This window comes from Myxine glutinosa, chromosome 1, assembly GCF_964187855.1.
Source record: "Myxine glutinosa chromosome 1, kmMyxGlut1.1, whole genome shotgun sequence".
NCBI classification, from domain to species: Eukaryota; Metazoa; Chordata; class Myxini; order Myxiniformes; family Myxinidae; genus Myxine; species Myxine glutinosa.
This window is the reverse complement of record NC_136261.1, coordinates 160,520,097-160,542,099: the sequence shown is the minus strand read 5'-3', so window position 1 is coordinate 160,542,099 and position 22,003 is coordinate 160,520,097. Positions and strand designations below refer to the sequence as shown.

At 48.0% G+C, this 22,003-nt stretch overlaps 1 protein-coding gene across 9 annotated transcripts in view; it reads right to left on the bottom strand.

Moving 5' to 3' along the window:
• LOC137430556 (angiopoietin-1 receptor) overlaps positions 1–22,003 on the bottom strand; it is a 352,893-nt gene that overhangs the window by 282,685 nt on the left and 48,205 nt on the right. The window contains exon 1 of one of the 9 annotated variants that reach the window (XM_078779319.1): positions 17,860–18,378. The exons of 5 other annotated variants lie outside the window; for them this stretch is intronic. In XM_078779319.1, coding sequence (XP_078635445.1) covers positions 17,860–17,917 — 58 coding nt within the window. In that variant the 5' untranslated portion in view covers positions 17,918–18,378. Of the gene's footprint in view, positions 1–17,859; positions 18,379–22,003 lie in introns of those variants that run through there. 3 more of the 9 variants (XM_068121392.2, XM_078779328.1, XM_078779324.1) reach the window with 3 other exon arrangements.

The window sequence follows — 22,003 nt, the reverse complement described above, 5'->3', positions numbered from 1 at the left end:
CTGATCTGACTGACTATCTGGCAGCGAAAACTCTAGAATACAACAGTCACTCATCCAAGTTGATCATCACGTCTGCTTCAGGGCGTACTGGGAGCAACAGTGACCTGCTCTTCGAGGACAACAACCATGAAGAAGCTGACACCCTGTTGATCCACCAGGCCGTGCTGGCATCCCAGCGAAACCCACATGATGCGCAGTTGGTGTTCTTCTCTCCCGACACAGATGTCCTGGTACTAGTCATAGCAAACTATGACCTACTGCTGAGGAATACATCCATTTCCATGGCCTCTGGAATACTTCAAATAGAGCCACTGTGGACAGCTCTAGGGGTCGAAAGAGCAAAGGCGTTGCCGGCCTTTCATGCTTTCACAGGGGCAGACAACACTGGGAGGTTCTCTCGAATAGGCAAAGCAACCTGGCTGCATGTCTACCTCAAAGCAAGTGAAGATGTCATAGACACCGTGCGAATGCTTTCAGATGCAACTGAAGTGACGGAGAACATGTTGTCCATACTAGCTAACTTTGTATGCGCTGCTTACTCTCCAAATGGCATCCACATCGACAGCATCCCCGAACTACGATGGTATCTCTTTTGCAAACACATGGCAGAAAGTGACAGGCTTCCTCCTACTCTTGGAGCTCTCAAGCAGCACATCCTTAGAGTCCATATCCAAGCCAGAGTGTGGGGTCAGGCAAGCATTGCTCAACAGGATCCTCAGCTGAATCCCCTGCAAAACGGCTTTTACAAAGACACGGATGGACAAGTGAAACCAACCACAACTGAGGAGCCTCCAGCCCCCAAGGCCATCATTCAAATGGTTAGATGTCAGTGCAAAACAGACTGTTCTTCATCTAGATGTTCCTGCAGAACAAACAACTTGGCTTGTACAGACCTTTGTCAGTGTGACATCCAGTGCCAAAAGGATGAGGACTCTCAAGATGTGATGAACGAAAGCGATGATGAGGATGATGATGACTTTACTCAATGATGAATCAAAGCTCTGTGCTCTTTAGAAGGTGAGTTACATCAGTTTTACGGCGGCCAGTTTTAAAAATCCAAGATGGCCGCCACATAGGAGCTCTATGGTCATGTCTAGCTTATCGAACTTGTTACCATTGGATTCGGGGCCCTTGAAAATGTATGTTTAGCCGTTAGAATCAAAGCTTTATGTTGTTTAGAAGCTGAGATATTGAGAAACATCAAGTTTACGGTGGCCAGTTTGAAAAATCCAAGATGGCCGCCACATAGGAGCTCTATGGTCATGTCTAGCTTATCGAACTTGTTACCATTGGATTCGGGGCCCTTGAAAATGTATGTTTAGCCGTTAGAATCAAAGCTCTATGTTATTTAGAAGCCGAGATATTGAGAAACATCAAGTTTACGGCAGCCAGTTTGAAAAATCCAAGATGGCCGCCACATAGGAGCTCTATGGTCATGTCTAGCTTATCGAACTTGTTACCATTGGATTCGGGGCCCTTGAAAATGTATGTTTAGCCATTAGAATCAAAGCTCTATGTTATTTAGAAGCTGAGATATTGAGAAAAATTAGTTCTACGGCGGCAATTTTGAAAATCCAAGATGGCCGCCATACAGGAGTCTGTGCAAATAGCAACATTGGTTTTCTGACTGACTATACAATATAGTTTCCAAAAATATATAGTTTTCCAAATCCCCCAAAAATTCCAACGAAATTACATAGTGAACCTGACTATTAGCATACATTGGACCATTGTGAGAACGTTTAGAATGCACCAAACATAAATTGTTTTAAACCATTTTAAAGGATGATAATGAAATTGAATCGAACAATTATGTCGCAAGGATTGCAATCTCAATATGTCTCGCCGATTTTAAAATACCGTAAAATAGGGTGAATAGGGACAGCAATGATTAGATTGTAGCGGTTACCGCTGGATGTACATAATCGCCTTGCACCGGCCAGAACACGGCCAGACGCGCCTCTCCCGGGCATGCCCGGACTCACTGTTCCCGGGCACGCCCGAACCTCCCGGGCACGCCCGGTCTCGTCTTTCCCGGGCATGCCCGCTCTCGCCTTTCCAGGGCTCGCCCAGAGCGTCCGGGCATGCCCGCTATCGCCTTTCCAGGGCTCGCCCAGAGCGTCCGGGCATGCCCGCTATCGCCTTTCCAGGGCACGCCCAGAGCGTCCGGGCATGCCCGCTATCGCCTTTCCAGGGCTCGCCCAGAGCGTCCGGGCATGCCCGCTATCGCCTTTCCAGTGCTCGCCCAGAGCGCCCGGGCACGCCCAGCCTCGACTTGCCAGGCCGCAGCCAAACACGCCCGGGCAGGTCCAGACTCGCCTTTCCAAGGCTCGCCCTTGATACCCGGGCATGCCCGGTATAGCTTTTGCCGGGCAAACTTCCCGACATAAATGTGTATATATATTGTTGCCCGAAAAACGGGCTTGTCAGAATACCTGAGCTGTTTTGTTTCAATAAAGCAACTCGGACGAATTCCGTCTTTGGTCGCGTCAATTCTTTCGACTCGTGTTGGAGCACAGTTCCTTCAATGGTGACCTACCGACATGGATACGGCAGTGACGCTTAAACTGCCTACCTTCTGGGAGACTCACGCGGCTGTTTGGTTCGCCCAGGCGGACTCCCAGTTCGCCCTGCGAGGCATCACCGCGGACGACACCCGCTTCCACCATGTTGTGGCGGCGCTCGGTTCCACCACCGCGGCCCGCGCCTTGAGCCTCCTCCAGCACCCGCCGGCTGCTGACAAATACGACGCGCTGAAGACGCTCCTCCTCGGCGCTTTCGCCCTCTCACCGGCAGCACGCGCACGGCGCCTGCTTGACCTGCCCGAGCTCGGCGACACGCGCCCGTCCGAGCGCATGGACTATATGCTCTCGTTGCTCGGCGAGCACTCTCCGGCATTCCTGTTCCGGGAGCTGTTCCTCCGTCAGCTGCCTAACCCGGTACGCCTCGCCCTGGCTGGCACGTTGATCACGGATTCCCGCGCCCTCGTCAGGGAAGCCGATAAGATCTCGGCGGGCCAGCACATCGGCGCGGTTACCTGGAGCCCGCCGCCGTCCGAGGCGACGCCCACGACGCCCGAGCGCCCTGCGCGGTTGGAGGCCGAACTGCCGGTGCAACTGGCGGCCGCCACGCCGCACCGCCCGCTTCCGACACGACGGCCGGGGCCTCCACCTGACCGGGCGTGGTGTTATTACCACGCCAGGTTCGGACACAAGGCTCGGACGTGCCGGCCCCCGTGCACTTTCGGCAGGTCGGGAAACGGCCGGGCCGGCGTTCATTCCCAGCCATGAGCGCCGGCCACTCGGGCAACTTGCTGTTTATTCGGGACAAAGCGTCTGGACGGCGTTTCCTGTGTGACACCGGCGCCCAACTGAGCGTCATACCTGCCTCCGAGCAGGACAGGCTGGACGCAGTTTGCGGCCCCTCTTTGGTCGCTGCTAATGGCTCGGCCATACGCACTTTCGGCCCACGCGTCGTCACCCTCTGCTTCGGCAGCCAGCGCTTTCAATGGACTTTTGTTACCGCCAGCGTCCCCGTGGCTTTGCTGGGCGCCGACTTACTCTGCGCGCACGGGCTGCTGGTCGACGTCAAACGACGTCGCCTTGTCCACGCCGAGACCTTCAGCTCCCTGGCGTGCACAATGAGCAGCTCCGCGCCGACCGAACTGGCGTGCGCCCTCCCGGCAACGAACGAGTTCGCTCGCCTGCTCGTGGAATTCCCGGCCCTCACGCGGCCGACGTTTTCGGCCGTCGCGGTGCGGCACGGGATCGAGCACCACATACCCACTACGGGCCCGCCGGTCTACGCCAGGGCCCGCCGCCTCGACCCAGCCAAGCTCGCCGTGGCAAAGGCCGAATTCGACGCGTTGGAGCACCTCGGCATCGTGCGGCGCTCCGATAGCGCGTGGGCCTCGCCACTGCACATCGTGCCAAAGCCGGGGGGTGGATGGCGCCCGTGTGGCGACTACCGCCGTCTCAATGACGCTACCACCCCCGACAGGTACCCGATCCCGCATATTCAGGACTTTTCCGCCCGTTTGGCGGGACGGGTCATCTTTTCGAAAATTGACCTGATACGGGGCTACCACCAGGTACCTGTCCGGGCGGCCGACGTCCCGAAGACGGCCGTCATCACGCCGTTCGGCCTGTTCGAATTTTTGCGGATGCCGTTTGGCCTCAAGAACGCGGCCCAGGCGTTCCAGCGCTTGATGGACGGCGTGCTGCGCGACCTGCCGTTTCTTTTCGTCTATCTGGACGACATCCTCGTCGCCAGCACGTCCCGCGCCGAGCACCTCCTCCACCTCCGAACACTGTTCGGTCGCCTCAGCGAGCACGGCTTAATTGTCAACCCGGTCAAATGCCACTTCGGCGCGACGACCGTTGACTTTTTGGGCCACCGCATCACCAAGACCGGGGCCGTGCCGCTGCCGACCAAGGTCGAGGCCATCACCACGTTCCCGCGTCCCCGTTCCATCAAGGCCCTCCAAGAGTTCCTCGGCATGGTGAATTTTTATCACCGATTCGTGCCCCGCGCTGCTCAGCTCATGCGGCCCCTTTACGAGGCCCTCCGGGGCAAGCCGGCCAAGCATGACATTGTTTGGTCCGCGGCCATGGACGCGGCCTTCGCCAGTGCCAAACGGGCCCTCGCCGACGCAACGCTACTGGCTCACCCGGTGCTCAATGCGCCCATCGCCCTCACTACGGACGCCTCCAACTACGCGGTGGGCGCCGTCCATGAGCAATGGGTGGACGGGGTTTGGCAGCCACTCGCTTTTTTCAGCCGGCAACTCCGGCCGAACGAGTTAAACTACAGCACGTTCGACCGCGAGCTGCTCGGGCTATTCCTGGCCGTTCGCCATTTCCGACACCTCCTGGAGGGCCGCCCGTTCACGGCTTTCGTCGACCACAAGCCGTTGGTCTACACAATGGCTAAGGTCACGGAGCCGTGGTCGGCCCGCCAGCAGCGCCACCTCTCCGCCGTGTCGGAGTTCACCACGGACATCCAGCACGTCGCCGGCAAAGACAACGCCGTGGCCGACTGCCTTTCGCGGGCCAGCGCGAACGCGGTCCACCTCGGCGTGGACTTCACGCTCATGGCGGCCGACCAGACCACCGACGCCTCGGTGCAGGCACTCCGCGTGGCGGACACGGGCCTCCGCCTGGCCGACATCCCCTTCGCGGGCACCGTCCTGCTCTGCGACGTCTCCCAGGGCCAGCCTCGCCCCATCGTGCCCGTTTCCTGGCAGCGCCGCATCTTCGCCTCCATCCACGGCCTTTCTCACCCGGGCCGGAAAGCTTCTCAGAAGCTGGTGTCGGCGCGTTTCGTCTGGCACGGCCTTCGACGAAACATCCGCGACTGGGCCAACGCCTGCACGGCCTGCCAGCGAGCCAAGGTCCACCGCCACACCCAGGCCCCGCTGGCACCTTTCGCCGTGCCTGAACGGCGTTTCGACCACGTCCACGTGGACCTGGTGGGTCCCCTGCCCCCCTCGCGGGGGTTCACCCACCTGCTCACCATGGTGGACAGGACCACCAGGTGGCCGGAGGCCGTGCCCCTCACCTCCACCACCACCGCCGACGTGGCGCAGGCGTTCATCGCCACCTGGGTCGCGCGCTTCGGCGCACCAGCGGACATCTCATCCGACCGCGGCCCACAGTTCACGTCTGAGCTTTGGGGCGCGGTCGCCCGTTCGTTGGGGGTCACGCTGCACCGCACCACGGCCTACCACCCCCAAGCCAATGGGTTGTGCGAGCGGTTTCACCACTCCATGAAGGCCGCACTCATGGCCGGCCTTCAGGACGACGGTTGGGCCGACCGGCTGCCGTGGGTCCTTTTGGGCCTTCGCACGGCCCCCAAGGAAGACCTCCAGGCGTCCGCCGCCGAGCTCGTCTACGGCCAGCCACTCCGCGTCCCGGGCGAATTCGTGCCTGACGCTACCAGTCCCTGGTCCGCCGCTCGCCAGCGCTCGGACCTCCAGGAGGCCGCCCGACGATTTGCCCCCGTGCCGACGTCCCGCCACGGTGGCCCCCAGTCCTACGTCCCCCCGGCGCTTCGCACAACGGAGTACGTCTTTGTGTGTCATTACGCGCACCGGGGGCCACTCCGGCCGCCGTACGACGGGCCCTTCCGGGTCCTGCGACGGGGCGACAAGTCTTTCATCGTCGACTTCGTCGGCCGGCCGGACCGGATTTCTGTGGACCGCCTCAAACTGGCGCACAAGGACGTCGACCGACCACCACGGTTGGCCCTTCCTCCGCGGCGAGGCCGCCCCCCGTCCACAGTTCCCCCCGCTCGACCACCCACCACCACGTCAGACCCCTCCCCACGACCCTCCAGGGGTCGCTTCGGCCGGGTCATCCGGACCCCCCTTAAATTGACCCTGCCGGTGCAGGTCGATTCTGGAGGGGCGTGTGTAGCGGTTACCGCTGGATGTACATAAACGCCTTGCACCGGCCAGAACACGGCCAGACGCGCCTCTCCCGGGCATGCCCGGACTCACTGTTCCCGGGCATGCCCGAACCTCCCGGGCACGCCCGGTCTCGTCTTTCCCGGGCATGCCCGCTCTCGCCTTTCCAGGGCTCGCCCAGAGCGTCCGGGCATGTCCGCTATCGCCTTTCCAGGGCTCGCCCAGAGCGTCCGGGCATGCCCGCTATCGCCTTTCCAGGGCACGCCCAAAGCGTCCGGGCATGCCCGCTATCGCCTTTCCAGGGCTCGCCCAGAGCGTCCGGGCATGCCCGCTATCGCCTTTCCAGTGCTCGCCCAGAGCGCCCGGGCACGCCCAGCCTCGACTTGCCAGGCCGCAGCCAAACACGCCCGGGCAGGTCCAGACTCGCCTTTTCAAGGCTCGCTCTTGATACCCGGGCATGCCCGGTATAGCTTTTGCCGGGCAAACTTCCCGACATAAATGTGTATATTTATTGTTGCCCGAAAAACGGGCTTGTCAGAATACCTGAGCTGTTTTGTTTCAATAAAGCAACTCGGACGAATTCCGTCTTTGGTCGCGTCAATTCTTTCGACTCGCGTTGGAGCGCAGTTCCTTCAAGATAATAAATAATAAATAATAATAATTAATAATAAATAAATATTATTTAATAAGATTAAATAATAAAAATAATTTTTTTTTTTTTTGTAATTTAGTGACTGTCGTAAAACGGGGTGAATAGGGACAGCCATAAAAATCCTATTTATTCCTATTTAACCCATATATGGGGTTAATAGGGACTATAAGTTGCTTTTTAAAAAAACAAGAGAACACTTTCAACCCAAATATCAACAAATCTGTATGGTTATCAATGTTCAGCGAAAAAAGTTTCCAAACTTTTTTTCAGTTTGTGTCCCTATTCACCTTGCTGTCCCTATTCACCCCATTTTACGGTACCACACTCATTTATTCATCATATCTCCACTCAATTTTTTCCATGTTCCTGTTGGAGCACAAACCCTTAAATAATGAGTCCTTTTAGGGCCATTTACTTTTTTATTCATTGTATATGCGAGTTGGGTGTGGAGGGGGAAAGGTGGTAAATTAAAATATATATTTAGAAAAAGAAAGAGTAGGGCAGATCAACTATAGGAGAGAGGAAGAGTGTCAGGGAGTGTGGAAGAAGAGGATGGTAGAATATACTAAAGGGTAATGCATTGGATGTATGTAGAAAGGGGGATTTAGGCGATCTGAAACACTTCACTATTTTTGAGTATGAAATAAGGATAGTGGCTACTCAGCTCTTTAACGAGCCCAGATTATACTCGTGTGTATATACAGTATATATACTGTGTATGTATATATATATATATACACAGTCACGTGAAAAAGTAAGTACACCCCATGTAAAGTTTTGACTTTTTCAACATATTTCAACTTACAGCTATTTGATCTTCATTTCAACAATATTGATTGATAAAGGTGATATAATATAACAAATATCATGAAACATTTACATTTTGTAGTCCATTGTATAATTTAAATAAACACAAATGCAAATTTCGCATGTGGATGGCTCTAATAGGTGGTATTGCCCCCTTTGGCAGAAACAACCTCAAGTAGGCGTTTCTTATAACTGTTTACCAGTCTCTGACATCGACTGGGAGAAATTTTTGCCCACTCCTCCATGCAGAATTCTTTCAGCTGTGCGATGTTTGAGGGGTTTCTTGCATGCACAGCTCGTTTCAAATCCCCCCACAACATCTCGATGGGATTTAGATCCGGGCTTTGACTTGGCCATTCCTGAACCCTCCATTTCTTTCTTTTCAGCCATTCCTTGGTGGATTTACTGGTATGTTTAGGGTCATTGTCATGTTGCAAGGTCCACCTTCGGATGAGCTTCAACTCTCCGACAGATGGCCTCACATTATCCTCAAGCACCCTCTGGTACAATGAAGAATTCATAGTGGATTCTATGATGGTGAGCTTCCCAGGCCCTGATGCAGCAAAGCTGCCCCAAACCATAATATTTCCACCACCATGCTTTACAGTTGGTATCAGGTTCTTGTGGTCAAATTCTGTCTTTGGTTTTCGCCAAACATGTCTTCTGGTACTGTGAACAAATAGCTCTACGTTTGACTCATCTGTCCAGAGCACATTGTTCCAGAAGTGCTGGTCTTTGCCTCGGTCGGTGTTCATTGGCAAACTTTAGTCTTGCCCTGATGTTCTTTCTGGACAGCAAAGGTTTCCTCCTGGCACACCTCCCATGTAGATCAAATTTGTGCAGCCTCTTTCTAATAGTAGACTCGTGCACTTTGACATCAACAGTGGCAAGAACTACCTGTAGGTCACGTGATGACATTCTGGGGTTCTTAGAGACTTCTTTCAGCATCTTGTGGTCTGCTATCGGGCTGAACTTGCTGGGGCGGCCTGGCCTGAAGAAATTGGCAGTTGTTTGGAATCTTCTCCACTTGCAGATGATTTTCCGGACAGATGAATGATTGATTTCAAATTGTTTGGAGATCTTTTTAAATCCCTTCCCAGACTCGTAGGCATCTATAACCTTCTTTCTGAAGGCCTCAGAGAGCTCTTTTGATCTTGGCTTGGTGACGCTGCACACTTCAACAACAAAGAGCAAACCAAACTAAATGTCTGATGTTTAAATAAGACAGGTTCCTCCAAGATCCTCTCTAATGATGTTCTAATCTTTTGCACCTGAGCTGGTGCACCTGATTCTAATTTTAGGTATTTGAAGTAGTGATAAATGTAGGGGTGTACTTACTTTTTCCACATGCGAAATTTGCATTTATGTTTATTTAAATTATACAATGGACTACAAAATGTAAATGTTCCATGATATCTGTTATATTATATCACCTTTATCTATCAATATTGTTGAAATGAAGATCAAATAGCTGTCTGTTGAAATATGTTGAAAAAGTCAAAACTTTACATGGGGTGTACTTAATTTTCACGTGACTGTATATACATATATACTCCAGATATGGACAGATGCTCTTTCTCAAACACAATTTTTGATCATAACACAAAGAGCATTCTCTCGTGCCATTCACTTCCTGGAAAAGAGTAAAGGATGTTTCTCAGCTTTACTTCCAAACAACAGGGGTAATTCTGAGTCAAGAAACAGTTGGCTTTGTCACATCCGTTCTTGGATCATGTGCTTATGATGGTGAAACACACAAATACAGGCCTTCTGCAGGATGGAGGAAAGGGGTGAGCTTTGTGATATGGCTAAAGCCTATTTGGAATTTCATCAGTGTTGACATTGTAGGGCTTCCGTGACCCTTTTAGAGAAAGCAAGCAACGCCCGATCAAAATCACAATATCAGCGACACAACACGACATGAAGTCAGCACAGCAGGAGAGCAGCACTCTCCTCCAACACTCCCCCCACTTCCTTCACCCCGAACACACAGCCAAGTGTGGCCAGTCTGACCTCCCTACAACAAACTCGATGTTCCGAGAGTCATAAGTAATGGTGCAGTGCTTCCTGCTTGGATGCAGTCAGCTTCAAAGCCGAGACACAAACGCCTAACAGAGGTGCAAGGGTGAAAAAGTTGGTGAAGCAGCTTTTTGTTTGACATCCTAGAAATTTGGCCATTTTCTGGTCTTCTCACCATCCTTTGCTTTGCTCCTTTTGAGGTAAGTGGTTGCCAAACAAAGAACCCTCACAATCTTCGACGTCCACAAAAACAACTTGGCATTGCTAAAGTATTGGTGAATAATAACAACATTGACATTGGTGAATGTAAATTAATTCCCCTTCAAATAAATGGAGGCCACTTTTGCCATGTTAGGTTGTGTAACACTCATTGTTGAATATCAACGTGTGAAGAACAGAAGCTATCAAATTTATCAGTGCAAATGTAACGCTACCAGCTCAAACCTGAACGAGAACAACACTCGGTACAGAGCATCTGTCCTCCGCCAGGCTGAACAGTTTACGTTTTGTATCCCATTGACAGGCCGGATCTGGATTTGGACCTGAACCAAAATCTAATCGGCTTGTTCTTGTCATCTAACCAACTCATCCACCAAGTTTTGTCATAACCCGTCCACAACTTTTTGAAATATCACATTACCTGTCGGTTTTGACCCTATCACTCAATGGTGAAGAATCACTTAAAATTATCATATCTGGATCCGTGTTTGAATCTTCACCAAAATTTAATCAATACTTCCTCGTCACACACCCAGCCTGCCCACCAAGTTTCGTCCGAATCAGTTCTTAACTTTTTGAGATATCGCGCTATATATCGGTTTTAGCCCCATCTCTCAATGGTGAAGACTCACTTTAAAAAAAATTCGGATCCAGATCTGAATCCGGATCTTCACCAAATTCTAATAGTTTTGTAAAAGTGACATACCCAACCTCTCCACCAAATTTTGTACGAATCTGTCCACAACTTTTGAGATATCCTGTACACAGACAGACAAAGAGACAGACAAGGAGAGGGCATCAGGAGGTAGCCCAACAGGTATGACAAAAATCGAGTGATCTTTGAACAGGGTCATTTTGACGATATATTTCCCATTGTCCATTTGTCGGTCATGTTTTTCAACTCATTTGTGTCAAGTTTGACGTCACGTCGCGCAAACACTTTTGGTCCTATCTGTTTTATGCAAATGACGTCACTGTCCCCTTGACCTTTGACATATATAGTCAAATAACATTGACAACCTCACTTTTTTCCTTCGGAATCCTCCGGTTAAGTTTTACGAAGATAGCTGAAAGTGTCCGTGAGTTATCGCACTCACACACAAACATACATGCATGCAATATGCATGCATAAACAAATGAGACAGACTGATGTTATAACTAATTAAAAATAATTTAAACTAAATAAAAAAATTCGTCATAACAATCAAAGACGGGTGAAAGCATAACCTCCAACCACCTTCGGTGGTGGAGGTAACAACTGGAGTCGTCACCCAAAAACCAAACTTATTCTGTGAAGCAACAAAAGACGCCATTAGGCCTAGGTGGAGAATACGAGGCGATCTCCACAAGGTCTGCCAACCGGGTGTGCGATCCCAACATGCCTCTGTACATGCACTCCCCAATCCTGAGGTCTCAACAACAAACAACAACAGGCATTTTAAGGCCATTTTCCCTGCAAGAGCGGGGGTTAGCCTTGCGGTCCCCCATGACAATCTTCTCCATTTTGCCCTATTTTCTGCATCTCCCCTTGTTAACCCCCTTGCCCACATTTCTTCTTCCACCATCTTTAGCCAAGTGTTTCTCGGTCTTCCCCATCCTCTACTTCCTTCTACATTCATTTCCATCACTCTTCTCAACCAGTCACTTTCATCCTTCCTCAACACATGACCAAACCATCTCAACCTGTTCCTCTTCACAGCATCAATCACAGGCTCTATTCCCATCATCTTTCGCAATTCATTTGTCTTCCTCTCTCTCAACGATACTCCACACATCCATCGAACCATTCGCATTTCCACCCTTTCCAGCCTTCGTTGCTGCTCTACGTTCATTACCCATGTCTCGCTCCCATAAATCATAACACTTCTCACACATGCAGTATACACCTTTCCCTACAGCTTCAACGACACTCCCCTCCTCATCAGCACGCCACTCAGTTCCCGAAACGTCTTCCATGCACATCTCACTCGAGCAACCGTTGCTGAGTCTGATCCACCTTCTCCATTCAGCATGTCTCTGAGGTAGCAAAATGTTTTCACACCTTCCAGCTTGACGCCGTCTCCAAGATCCAACTCAACATTTCCTCCATCTGCAGCTCCCTCTGTGCACACCTTACATTTGAATGTAGCTGCCACACTGGTTAATGACCCTCTCAGACCACTACATTTTTGATGAACCCACTCAGCGCACATTGTACATTGAATGGAATTCACTCTCACCCCCTTCCTGCACACAGCACACGGCCACTTCCCAGTTTTTTCCACCTCACCACATGCTTTACCACTTGCCATCACCTTCGTCTTTCCTATATTCACCTTCAGACCTTTTGTCTCCATACATTCCTTCCACTTGTTCATCTTCTCCTTCAGTCCATCCATACTTTCCACAATCAACACCAGATCATCTGCATACAACAACTCCCACGGTAAACCCTCCTTTACGTTCTGAGCCAGCACCTCCATCACAGCTACAAATAGTAGTGGACTTAGTACCGATCCCTGATGCACTCCCACCTTCACCTCAAACTCACCACTGTTCCCTTCCTTCGTCCTTACAGCTGTGCTGACGTCTCACACAACCACATTGCAGGCAAGTACACTACAATCAAATTAAACAATGGAACATGCGAATTAACATTATTTTAAATGGGTAGAAACTTTGTGCTTTTGTATGGTTATAAACTTATAATCACTTTGGCTGGCAGGATGGCCTCTAAGCTGTCTAGCCTGGGTTTGAATCTCGACCCATCTATAAACTGCCAACCCGGTGTTTCACACGCTGCATGATTCATCAATGTGTGTGCCATCACTTGGATGGAAGTTAAACTTGGCATCCCATCTACCAACATCAGTTTGTGGACATTAAAGATCCCACAGTGTCCTCTGTGAAGAATAGGCGAGCTATCGTCAGCACCATGGCCAAATCCAAATTCTTGCCCCAACTGTTGCTGGCAAAGCAACGGCAAACCACCCTGTGTAATTAATTGCCAAGAAACTACTTCGGCAGCACTGACCCTCAGTAACAGAGTAAGGTATCAGAATCAGAATCGTCACCATACGAGTGTTCTTTTGTGTGCCTCACACTTGCAAACAGTGTATTGATTTAGATGGCATTATCTCTCCTGTACCGATGGAAGCCAATGTGTGCCAACTCAGCATTCTGACACCAATCCTGTTTTGATATACATTCATGACCTCTCTCTCCCTGTCTGACGAACCTTCCGTTCCTTTTTGTGACGACTCCACCCTGTGCTGGTCAATGCCTCAGCCCTGTGCCAGGCAGGCTGCAATTTCTTTTCAGATCAAGAAAATAACAAACTATTATCCTGCAACATGAAGTTGAATGCTGGAAAATTCCACATCCTCATTCTGTCGCTTCATAAAGATCAGCAACCAATCTTTCTTATCTATTCGGTGGGCAATCTCAGGCCGAGGTACAGAATTTGGAATTTATTGACCTTACTATTAGCCACAACTTATCTAGAGCAGAACATATTTCTAAACTGGCCTCTAGGGAACGATGTCATCGTGGATATATCCAGAAAGCAAATGCAATAATTCTCAGTTCCTGTCAGATCAGAATGACATGATGCCCTCAATACGACTCTCCATGTTGGGCTGCTGTTTCTGCATCCCATAATACTCCTCTAAGAATTGTGGAGTTAAAGAACTTCAGACTCCAGTATTTCTCACCTGGAAACTGAGATTCACCGGAACCCTCTTTTATCACACTAACCAAGTCCTTTACTTCCTCTCCTCCAGTCTTGTCCATCCTCACCCTTCCTGCTCTCCACCAATTCCTAGCCCATGCAGGCCGCATGCATTCTTCAAATAACCTATTCCAAGTCTAGGCTTTTAGGTCACCTACACCCCTTCGTGGTTTTTACTGTCACATGTGGTATACCACCTTATTTAGTCTGTCCAGTCATGTGCTTGTCTCCAATCCTTCAAGGCTATGGCCTCCCATACTAATCCCTAAGCTCTTCTTTCCCCACTAACCCTTTGTCTGCCCACTTCTTCGTTTGCTCTGATGTTGTTGTAAGTCCCACAATTGTCCGACGTCTCAGAATTGCTGGGCACTGGTACCACCCCAAAAGCGAACCTCTTTCGAATCTTGTACTCTGGACACCTAAACATGGAAGGCCAAAGCAAAGCAGACCAGCTCTCAACGACATCAACATGTTGAAGAAGCATATGGGTCTGGAGACAGATGAACTACACCACAGCAATGCTTGATCGAGAAGACTGGCTGGTAGCTGAGGATCAACGTCATCTGAGCTTGGCTTAAGATCCGACTTAAGAATAAGAAACACTGCTACCAAGATGCGAGCACATTCAAAATTTCAGACGTTTTGACAACTAGTCTTGGAAATCCTTCTGATTAATTGAAAATTGGATGTTTTTACCTTTTAAAAGATCGACATCAAACAGCAACGACAGTGTTGTTGCAGCTGGAACGATGATTAACATGTTCTATTTGAAAGTTCTTTCGACTAATTAACTGTTGGGATAAGTTTTTGATGTGAAACCTGATTTTTAATGGCTTATTTCAAGTCCAGAATTAAAAGCGATGTGATTACACTAAATGCTGTCTTGTTCAGCGCCATGCGCTCGAATGTTAGAAGATCTCCACGTGATGGGATAGTTATTATCCAGAATCTTTCTCAATATCGTTTCACATTATCTAGATGGGGCAAATTGTTAATTATCCTTCCTGTAAGGACTCTGATACTTCCCTCTTGCTCAGTGGGAATTACTTGTGGAGAAAATGCATTTAATTCGTTCTTAGAAAAATACACATGTATTTAATTATTTAATTAGAAAATGTTCTAATTAGATTGAATATATTGACTGTTCGTTAAGCCTGGTGATGGCTTAGCGGTTAGGGTGCCAGCTTGGGATTCTAGAATCCTGGGTTCGAATCCCGGTCGATCGCTGAATTAACGCCAGGGGGGTTGACTCAGCATGTCATCCTTCCGAGATCGGAAAATTGAGTACCAGTTCACTGGTAATTCCCTGCGCGTCACAAGAGGTGACTAACAGGGTTGGCGGCAGGAAGGGCATCCGGCTGTAAAGCATTGCTTCAAAAAGGGGACCATGGTGCCCAAAAAAAGGACCAACCACAACCCCTGCTCAACCAACATTAACATTCTATAATTTGACAAGACCACCAGTACAAATGTCGACTCAGGTGAAACACATTTCATAATTTTAAGGTCTTCATTGCAGAGAGGACAACTGGTTGAAAGTGTCCTTTAGGGAAGGCCAAACATCGACCATTCTGCTTCCACGAGCCTTGATCATGTATATAAGAAAATAAATAAAAATAAATAACCTAGAGAGTTCATAGAACACCTTACAAGCAGTCTTGATTTAAAAAAGGACATGGGCTGGGTCTGCGAGCAGCAAATTTGATTGGTCGAGATGATCTGAAATGCCGTAATATTTTGTCCAAGTCTTTATAAATGGAAGGTTTTTGAAAGTGGCAAAAAAGGCATTTGTGTTCTACAGTGTTCTTTAATTCAATTGAAATTAAATTGAGATTGTAAAGGTCATAGAAAAAAAAAAATTTGAAAGTTTACTGCTGTTGTTGCAACTTCTTTTACACCACCTCATTTAACACATTACATGACTTCTTCATGCTTGTTGTTTGTTTATTTTATGACTGCTAAAAACAAGAAGTTGCCTACCTGTTTGGAATGGTTTTCAATTTTTTTTGGACTGCCACCCAGGCAGACAAAGTAAAATACATAATCTCACTCCTCTGTGCATGCACGATCAGGACAAATTCAGAGCCAAAGTACTGCTAAACTACGGGTTCATGTTCTGATTCATGATCTGATTGGTGTTCAAAATATAAGATTCGATTGAAATTAAGTTGTTCCTCAATCATAGACCGATGTCTGTCGATAGACGGAAGTAACCAATACGGGAATTTCGAAATGACGTAATCTGCCACAGAATGCTCAGCGCACAAGTGCAGAAACACCTTTAAATAGCGATCGTCAGAGCATGCAAACTTCTATCGTGCATACGCAACAGGGTATGTTCCCTAAAATGTCTCACAAAGCTTCTAAACGAAGCTGAAAATATTGGAAAAGTACCTGAGAGAAAGATGGGGTGTTCCTCTGCACAACTAAAGAGTTGGAGGTATACACTGCACTTTATCTGGTTTTAATGCTTCTGAAAACCGATTGGCAGGTTAAATCTGGGGCTTGGGAATGCATAAGGAAGTTCTCAAAAATGATGATCTTACAATTAATCATGTTGTGGGAGTAGTTGGGGGACGGGGGAGGATGGGGAGATGTGAGGGCTGTTATAAATATATTTTGTTCGTTTCCAGCCCCACAAGAGAAAATAGAACGGCACTCGGTAGAGAGCATACCTCCGCCAGGCTGAACATTTTACGTTTTGCATCCCACCGATAGGCCAGATCTGGATCCGCACCTGAACCAAAATCAAACCTGATCTGCTCCGTTGTTGCACCAACCCAACTTATCCACCTGCTTTTGTCATAACATGTCCATAAGTTTTTGAGATATCATGCTATACAGTAAATAGTTTCTGGCCCCATCTCTTAATGGTGAAGAATCACTTAAAAATTCTCGTATCCAGATTCGGATTTTCATCAAAATTGAATGAATTCTTCCTCGTCACATGCCACCTCTCCACCAAGTTTCGGCCAAATACGTCCATAACTTTTTGAGATATCGTGTTGTATATCGTTTTTGGCCCCATCTATCATTGGTGAAGAATCAGATAAAAGAAACTCGTGTCTGGATCTGGATTCGAATCTTCACCAAAATCGACTCAATTTGTCCTTCTCACACACCAACCTCTCTGCCAAATTTCGTCCGAATCAGACCACACTCTTTGAGATATCCTGTTCACCGATAAACAGACAGACAGGGGTGAAAACATAATCTCCATCCACCTTAGGTGGTGGAGGTAATTATATTAAATTTTTATATCCATTGCTAAAGGAGAAGTGTGTGTGTGTGTGTCTCGCTTTTATTAATAGGAAACTGTTGGAACTCGACACATCACATCCCCCGATATTTCTCATATTCCCTATATTTCCATGAGTCCTATTTGCATCCAGAAACAACAATTAGGTTAACCATTCAGACATTTGTACTTTTCCGTTTAAATCCTGAAAATTATGTTAAAAAGACTACTGTACTTGACTTGGATTTTGCGCTAGCAACGGAAGGTTAAAAGTGCCCGGCCAGCAGAACCGAGTCACTAAAAACGCACACACAGCGCATGCGCAGAAGGCCGCATGAGCATTCATACATCATTTACAAGGTGCCATATTGCTTAATTTGTTTTGTGCTTCATGCATGGGGTAGATGCCTTTGAAATGCTAGAAGAGCGTAGTAAGTAGAGCACTGAGCACCCTTGGTATTTCCATCTCAGCTTGAGAATAGCAAGGCATAAGTAGTTTTGGCTTTTTCATTGAAGGGCAAAACATACAGGTTTGCAATTAAACAGACTTGTAAATGTCACGGTTTATGACGTATACAACTATACAAGTAATAACTTACTCCACTGCTTCGCCCAGCTATAGCTTAATTAATACTCACACAACCAAACCGAAACCAAATGCAATTAAAGTGCTTTTAATCAAATTCAAAATGGAGACTTTTTACAAAGAGGGGACAAGGGACAAACATGAAGGATCGAAGACAATTTTATAAACATTTAGCTTTTAAATGTAAACATAATCACCAAAACCATGCACCAATTAATCGTACCTGAGGCCGCCATGTAGAAGAGGAAGCTGGTGAGCCACAACAAGGTACAGACTCTCATAACGAAGACCCTCAAGACCAAAAGGTAGATCTCTCAAGTCTGCCTTCGATCAGCCAAAGAAAGACGTGTCATTCCCAGGGGGGTACAGAAGGTTGGTAAACTATAAATCCACAAACCCAAGTGGCTTTCGGTAGCAGTACAAAGATCCAATGTGGAAGGTCTAAAACTTCTTTAAAAGTTTTACGAAGACAGTTACTTTAAAATATTTCTATAATTTCTTCAGCGTACTCGCAAACTTCAGCAGCGGGTCACTCGTGTGCGATTGCTTAATGCGGTGATATAAACCGAGAGCGGAGGGAAGGCAGTGTGGATTGTCGAGGAAGGTTTTAGCAGGGATGTCTGAGGGGAGGGGATGAAAAGGACAAAGGCAAGTGGAGGACTGGCTTCAGAGCGGATGGAGAGAGAGGACGTGAACGCCTCGAAATCTCGGCACAAATTGCCATGGGCACAATTCTCAGATCGTCCCTTGAGGAAATGGAGTGGGGGGACTTGGTGGGTGTGGGTGGACTTCAGCTTGGCTGGTTTTGTGGTCGTCGCAGCATACTTCATATTATAAAGTTATTTTTTACCTTTTTGAGTCACTCCTCAAATATTGAAGTTCTCAAAATAGTTTGATATGTGGGTAGGTGTATTGAAGTGCACAGTGATCCATTTATTATGACACATGAGTGGAACATCCTTCGTTTTGAAGAAACAGTTAAGGAGAGGCCGTGATGAGAGCAAAGAAGAAGGGAATAGGAGTATTATATAGTTGTTCGGGTGAGGAAGGGAGGGTGAGGGGGACGTGAGTGGGTGTCTTTTGAGCAAAACAAAACAGACATGGGAAATGAGGAAATCCAGCAGCAAAAGGACAGGAATTAAAAAAGAATTTTTAGATGAAGACTAACTTTCAGGGAAATGTGCAGGTGGTTAGATTAGTGGAAAGGAAAAAGGAAGAAAAAGAGAGGGGGGTGGAAACACCCAATAAAACACAACTTCATCCATATCTTTAAAAGGTAATTAACAGGAATATACAGTATACAGTTTTCACAAAATGGCAGCACATCCTTATAGGTGAGATTTCAAACATAGTAAGCTACTTCTTCAACTCAGAAACAATAAGCAAATGCAGCTTTGGCAATAGGTGTTGCTACAATACTTGAAGCATTGACTATCAAAGATATGCTTTCCCGTTAAGAGCCATCCACAAGCATGAGCTACAGGATATGGCTCATCGATGTCAGCCTTCGGGCCACATTTCCATGAGGGTAGCCTCCAAAAAATCCAAATCAAGTGTTTTTTGCATAATAATATTCTGCACCTCAGCAAGTCATTATTCAACAAATGTCAGGTGCTCATGACACATAGGTTTTGGAACGAATTCTCATCAACATGCACAAAATAACTGTTTTTGGCTGAAACTCCAACAATAAAACAAGGAAACGTAGATTCAGGAAAAGGCTGTTTGGCCAATCATGCTTGTGCCAATATGACTACATGAATACCCTTTGTTTTCAGTGACCCCATAATACAAACAGCCACCCAACTGACCAAAGCATGGGTTATTCATATTGTTGCGGTTTTGAGAACCCCCCCTTGTGTAAATAAATTCAACATCATTAAAGGTTAAAGGTAGCACCCCTAGTTAGTCCACAAGCAACACGTAGGCCACCATAGGATTCCAGTTATTTCATTAGTATGTGTTTTAGATAAGGCCGTGTTTCCAATAGTTGAATCTGCGTTGTGTCAATCAAATAAGAAGTAGGTACCCATTCCGTTCAGTTTGCAACCTCCCTCTCCAAGCGACGCCATTACGCGCCCCTACAGTCGGTGCCTCATGGCCCCTCCCAATTTGTTACGCGCCTTTGTTAGCAGCTTTGCTGGGCTTCTGTCCAAACGCCGCCATAAGCCACGCGGTGAGGCCCGAGAAAGGGGGCGGAACGCCTAGAAGAAGGTGTGGCCACGTCAACTCGCCATCAAAGGCGGAGCCGGTAAGCCCTCACCAGCCAACCAGGGCTGAAGTGACATCGCCAACAGGCATGGCTTTGGGCTGGTGGAGCGTTTTGCTGGTGGAGATATATAAGCGAGCGCAAAGCCCTTTCACGGGACTTGTCGGAGGCGCGCTTGTTGGAGAGGACTTGTTGGAGGCGCGCACATTGTAAGAGGACTTGTTGGAGGCACGCGCGTTGTAAGAGGACTTACGCGGAGAAGGATTGGAGCACAGAGCTCAGACTTGGTCGGGAGAGTGCGCTGATCGAAGAACTTGCCAGCGAGCGCATTGCATTGGCTTGAAGGAGAGATACGGCAGCGCTTGTTAAGGACTCGCTGGGAAACGTGCGTTGCATTGGACAATTGGGAGAGCGCACCTTTATCAAAGGAGGACTTTGGAGATAGGGCGTTTGGCACAAGTGTGCACATATTACGTACGCAGGACACCAGCTCCCCCCCCGCTGTATAAAACTATCTGGTCATGCTCAACTACACGCGGAGCTGCCTGCCGGGTTTCGCCGCTGGACCGGAGCCTGGACCCCATCGCCGGACCCTCTACCTGTTCCATCAACCATCTACAATCCCCGTGTGAGTGTGTATGTTTGTCCTGGGTATTAAGAGTAAGACTGTTTTAAGACTGCCCTGTGTTCTGCTTCTTCCTCTTCCTATCCTGTACATTCTTTTGTTTCCTTTGCTTTCTGTACATGTGTAATAAATTACTTGTTCTTCCTGGTTTTCCTTTTATCCGATCGCATCCGTCCTTTCTCTCATTGGGTAAACGTGGCACGATCGCAACCGCTTAGAATCGGGTTTAGTCATTTGTTAATAGCTCGGATCGCGGATTGCTATCCGCTCGGCATTTTCCATCCTATCCGTGGTTCAAGCGGGAGTTATTCCCTCGTTTCCGGCCGGCGTTAGTAATTAGGTAGTAGTGAACCCCTAGGCCTAACAAACCCTACCTAACACCACGCCGGGAAGGACGTTATAACCCCCAGGACTCGGGTCGGACAGATAAAAAGACAAGGGGATTAACCCCCCCTTGATAAGGGGAGAGCCGACGACCGAGATCCGTAACAATATATTCACTCAAAGGCAAACGCCTTCACCATTAGCAGCATATGTTGCTTTGAAGCAGAGGCACGAAAGCTACTGCTCGGTTGGTCGCACTTTCTAACTGCATTTGGTTTAATTGGTGACAGTCTATACAATTAGTATGTATGTAGGGTGGTGATGGAGTTAAATTGATCAAATACAAAAATGAAGAGGAAGGATAGGAAGAGGTAAGCAAGGATGTCAAGGTCGTATGGGAGCGGTAAAGAAAGAAATGAAAGTATGTTGTGTGGAATAGGAGTATGTATAGGGAAAAAGGATGCACGTTGCATAATGGGGAAAGGTGTGGGGTGGGGGAGGGATGGATTTTTTACAGTGAAGCCTGTAGGGCAATGCCATCTATAACAGCGTTTGTCTGTCTGTATGCATGTCCACAAACGTACACCAATCAGAGCTGAGGATCGGTTCACATGACAGGGGGACAGCGTTTGGTAACCATTACAGTTGCATATTTTACTAAAAGGAAATATAATAACCTTCTGTGGAACGTTTTGGGGGTCCCAGTGGGTGTCGTAAGGTAGGTAGGAGGTTTCAGAAATCCCTCAATACAATTATGATTTTGAAATGCCATCGACACAGACCTTGCTCCCGAATCAGATGACAAAGGAAGTGAACAGATTATAACGGTTCGCAGGTTTGATAATATCTCAATACAATCGTGTTTGACATTATATTTTGTTATATCAATACCATAGTATTAATTTGTGATTGGAATGATGAATGATGCTTTTTGGAATGAAAATATAGAGAATGTGCTGTCAATGCCTGATATTTGACTGAAGGTGGCACAGGAATGTGGAAGTTATTGGTTCATCGTTTGCGATTCGCCATTTATTTTTTTTACCCAAGTCATTTCTTCTGTTCAGACAGCCTGGTAAACTCAAGTTCAAAAACTATCAAAGGGTCTTGGGGGTGGGGTATAGCAGGGGTGAAATGGGGGAGGTGAGGTTGGCCATTCACGAGAAACGGAAGAAAAACACAATATATCTAGTAACAGTGGGCTGGAGA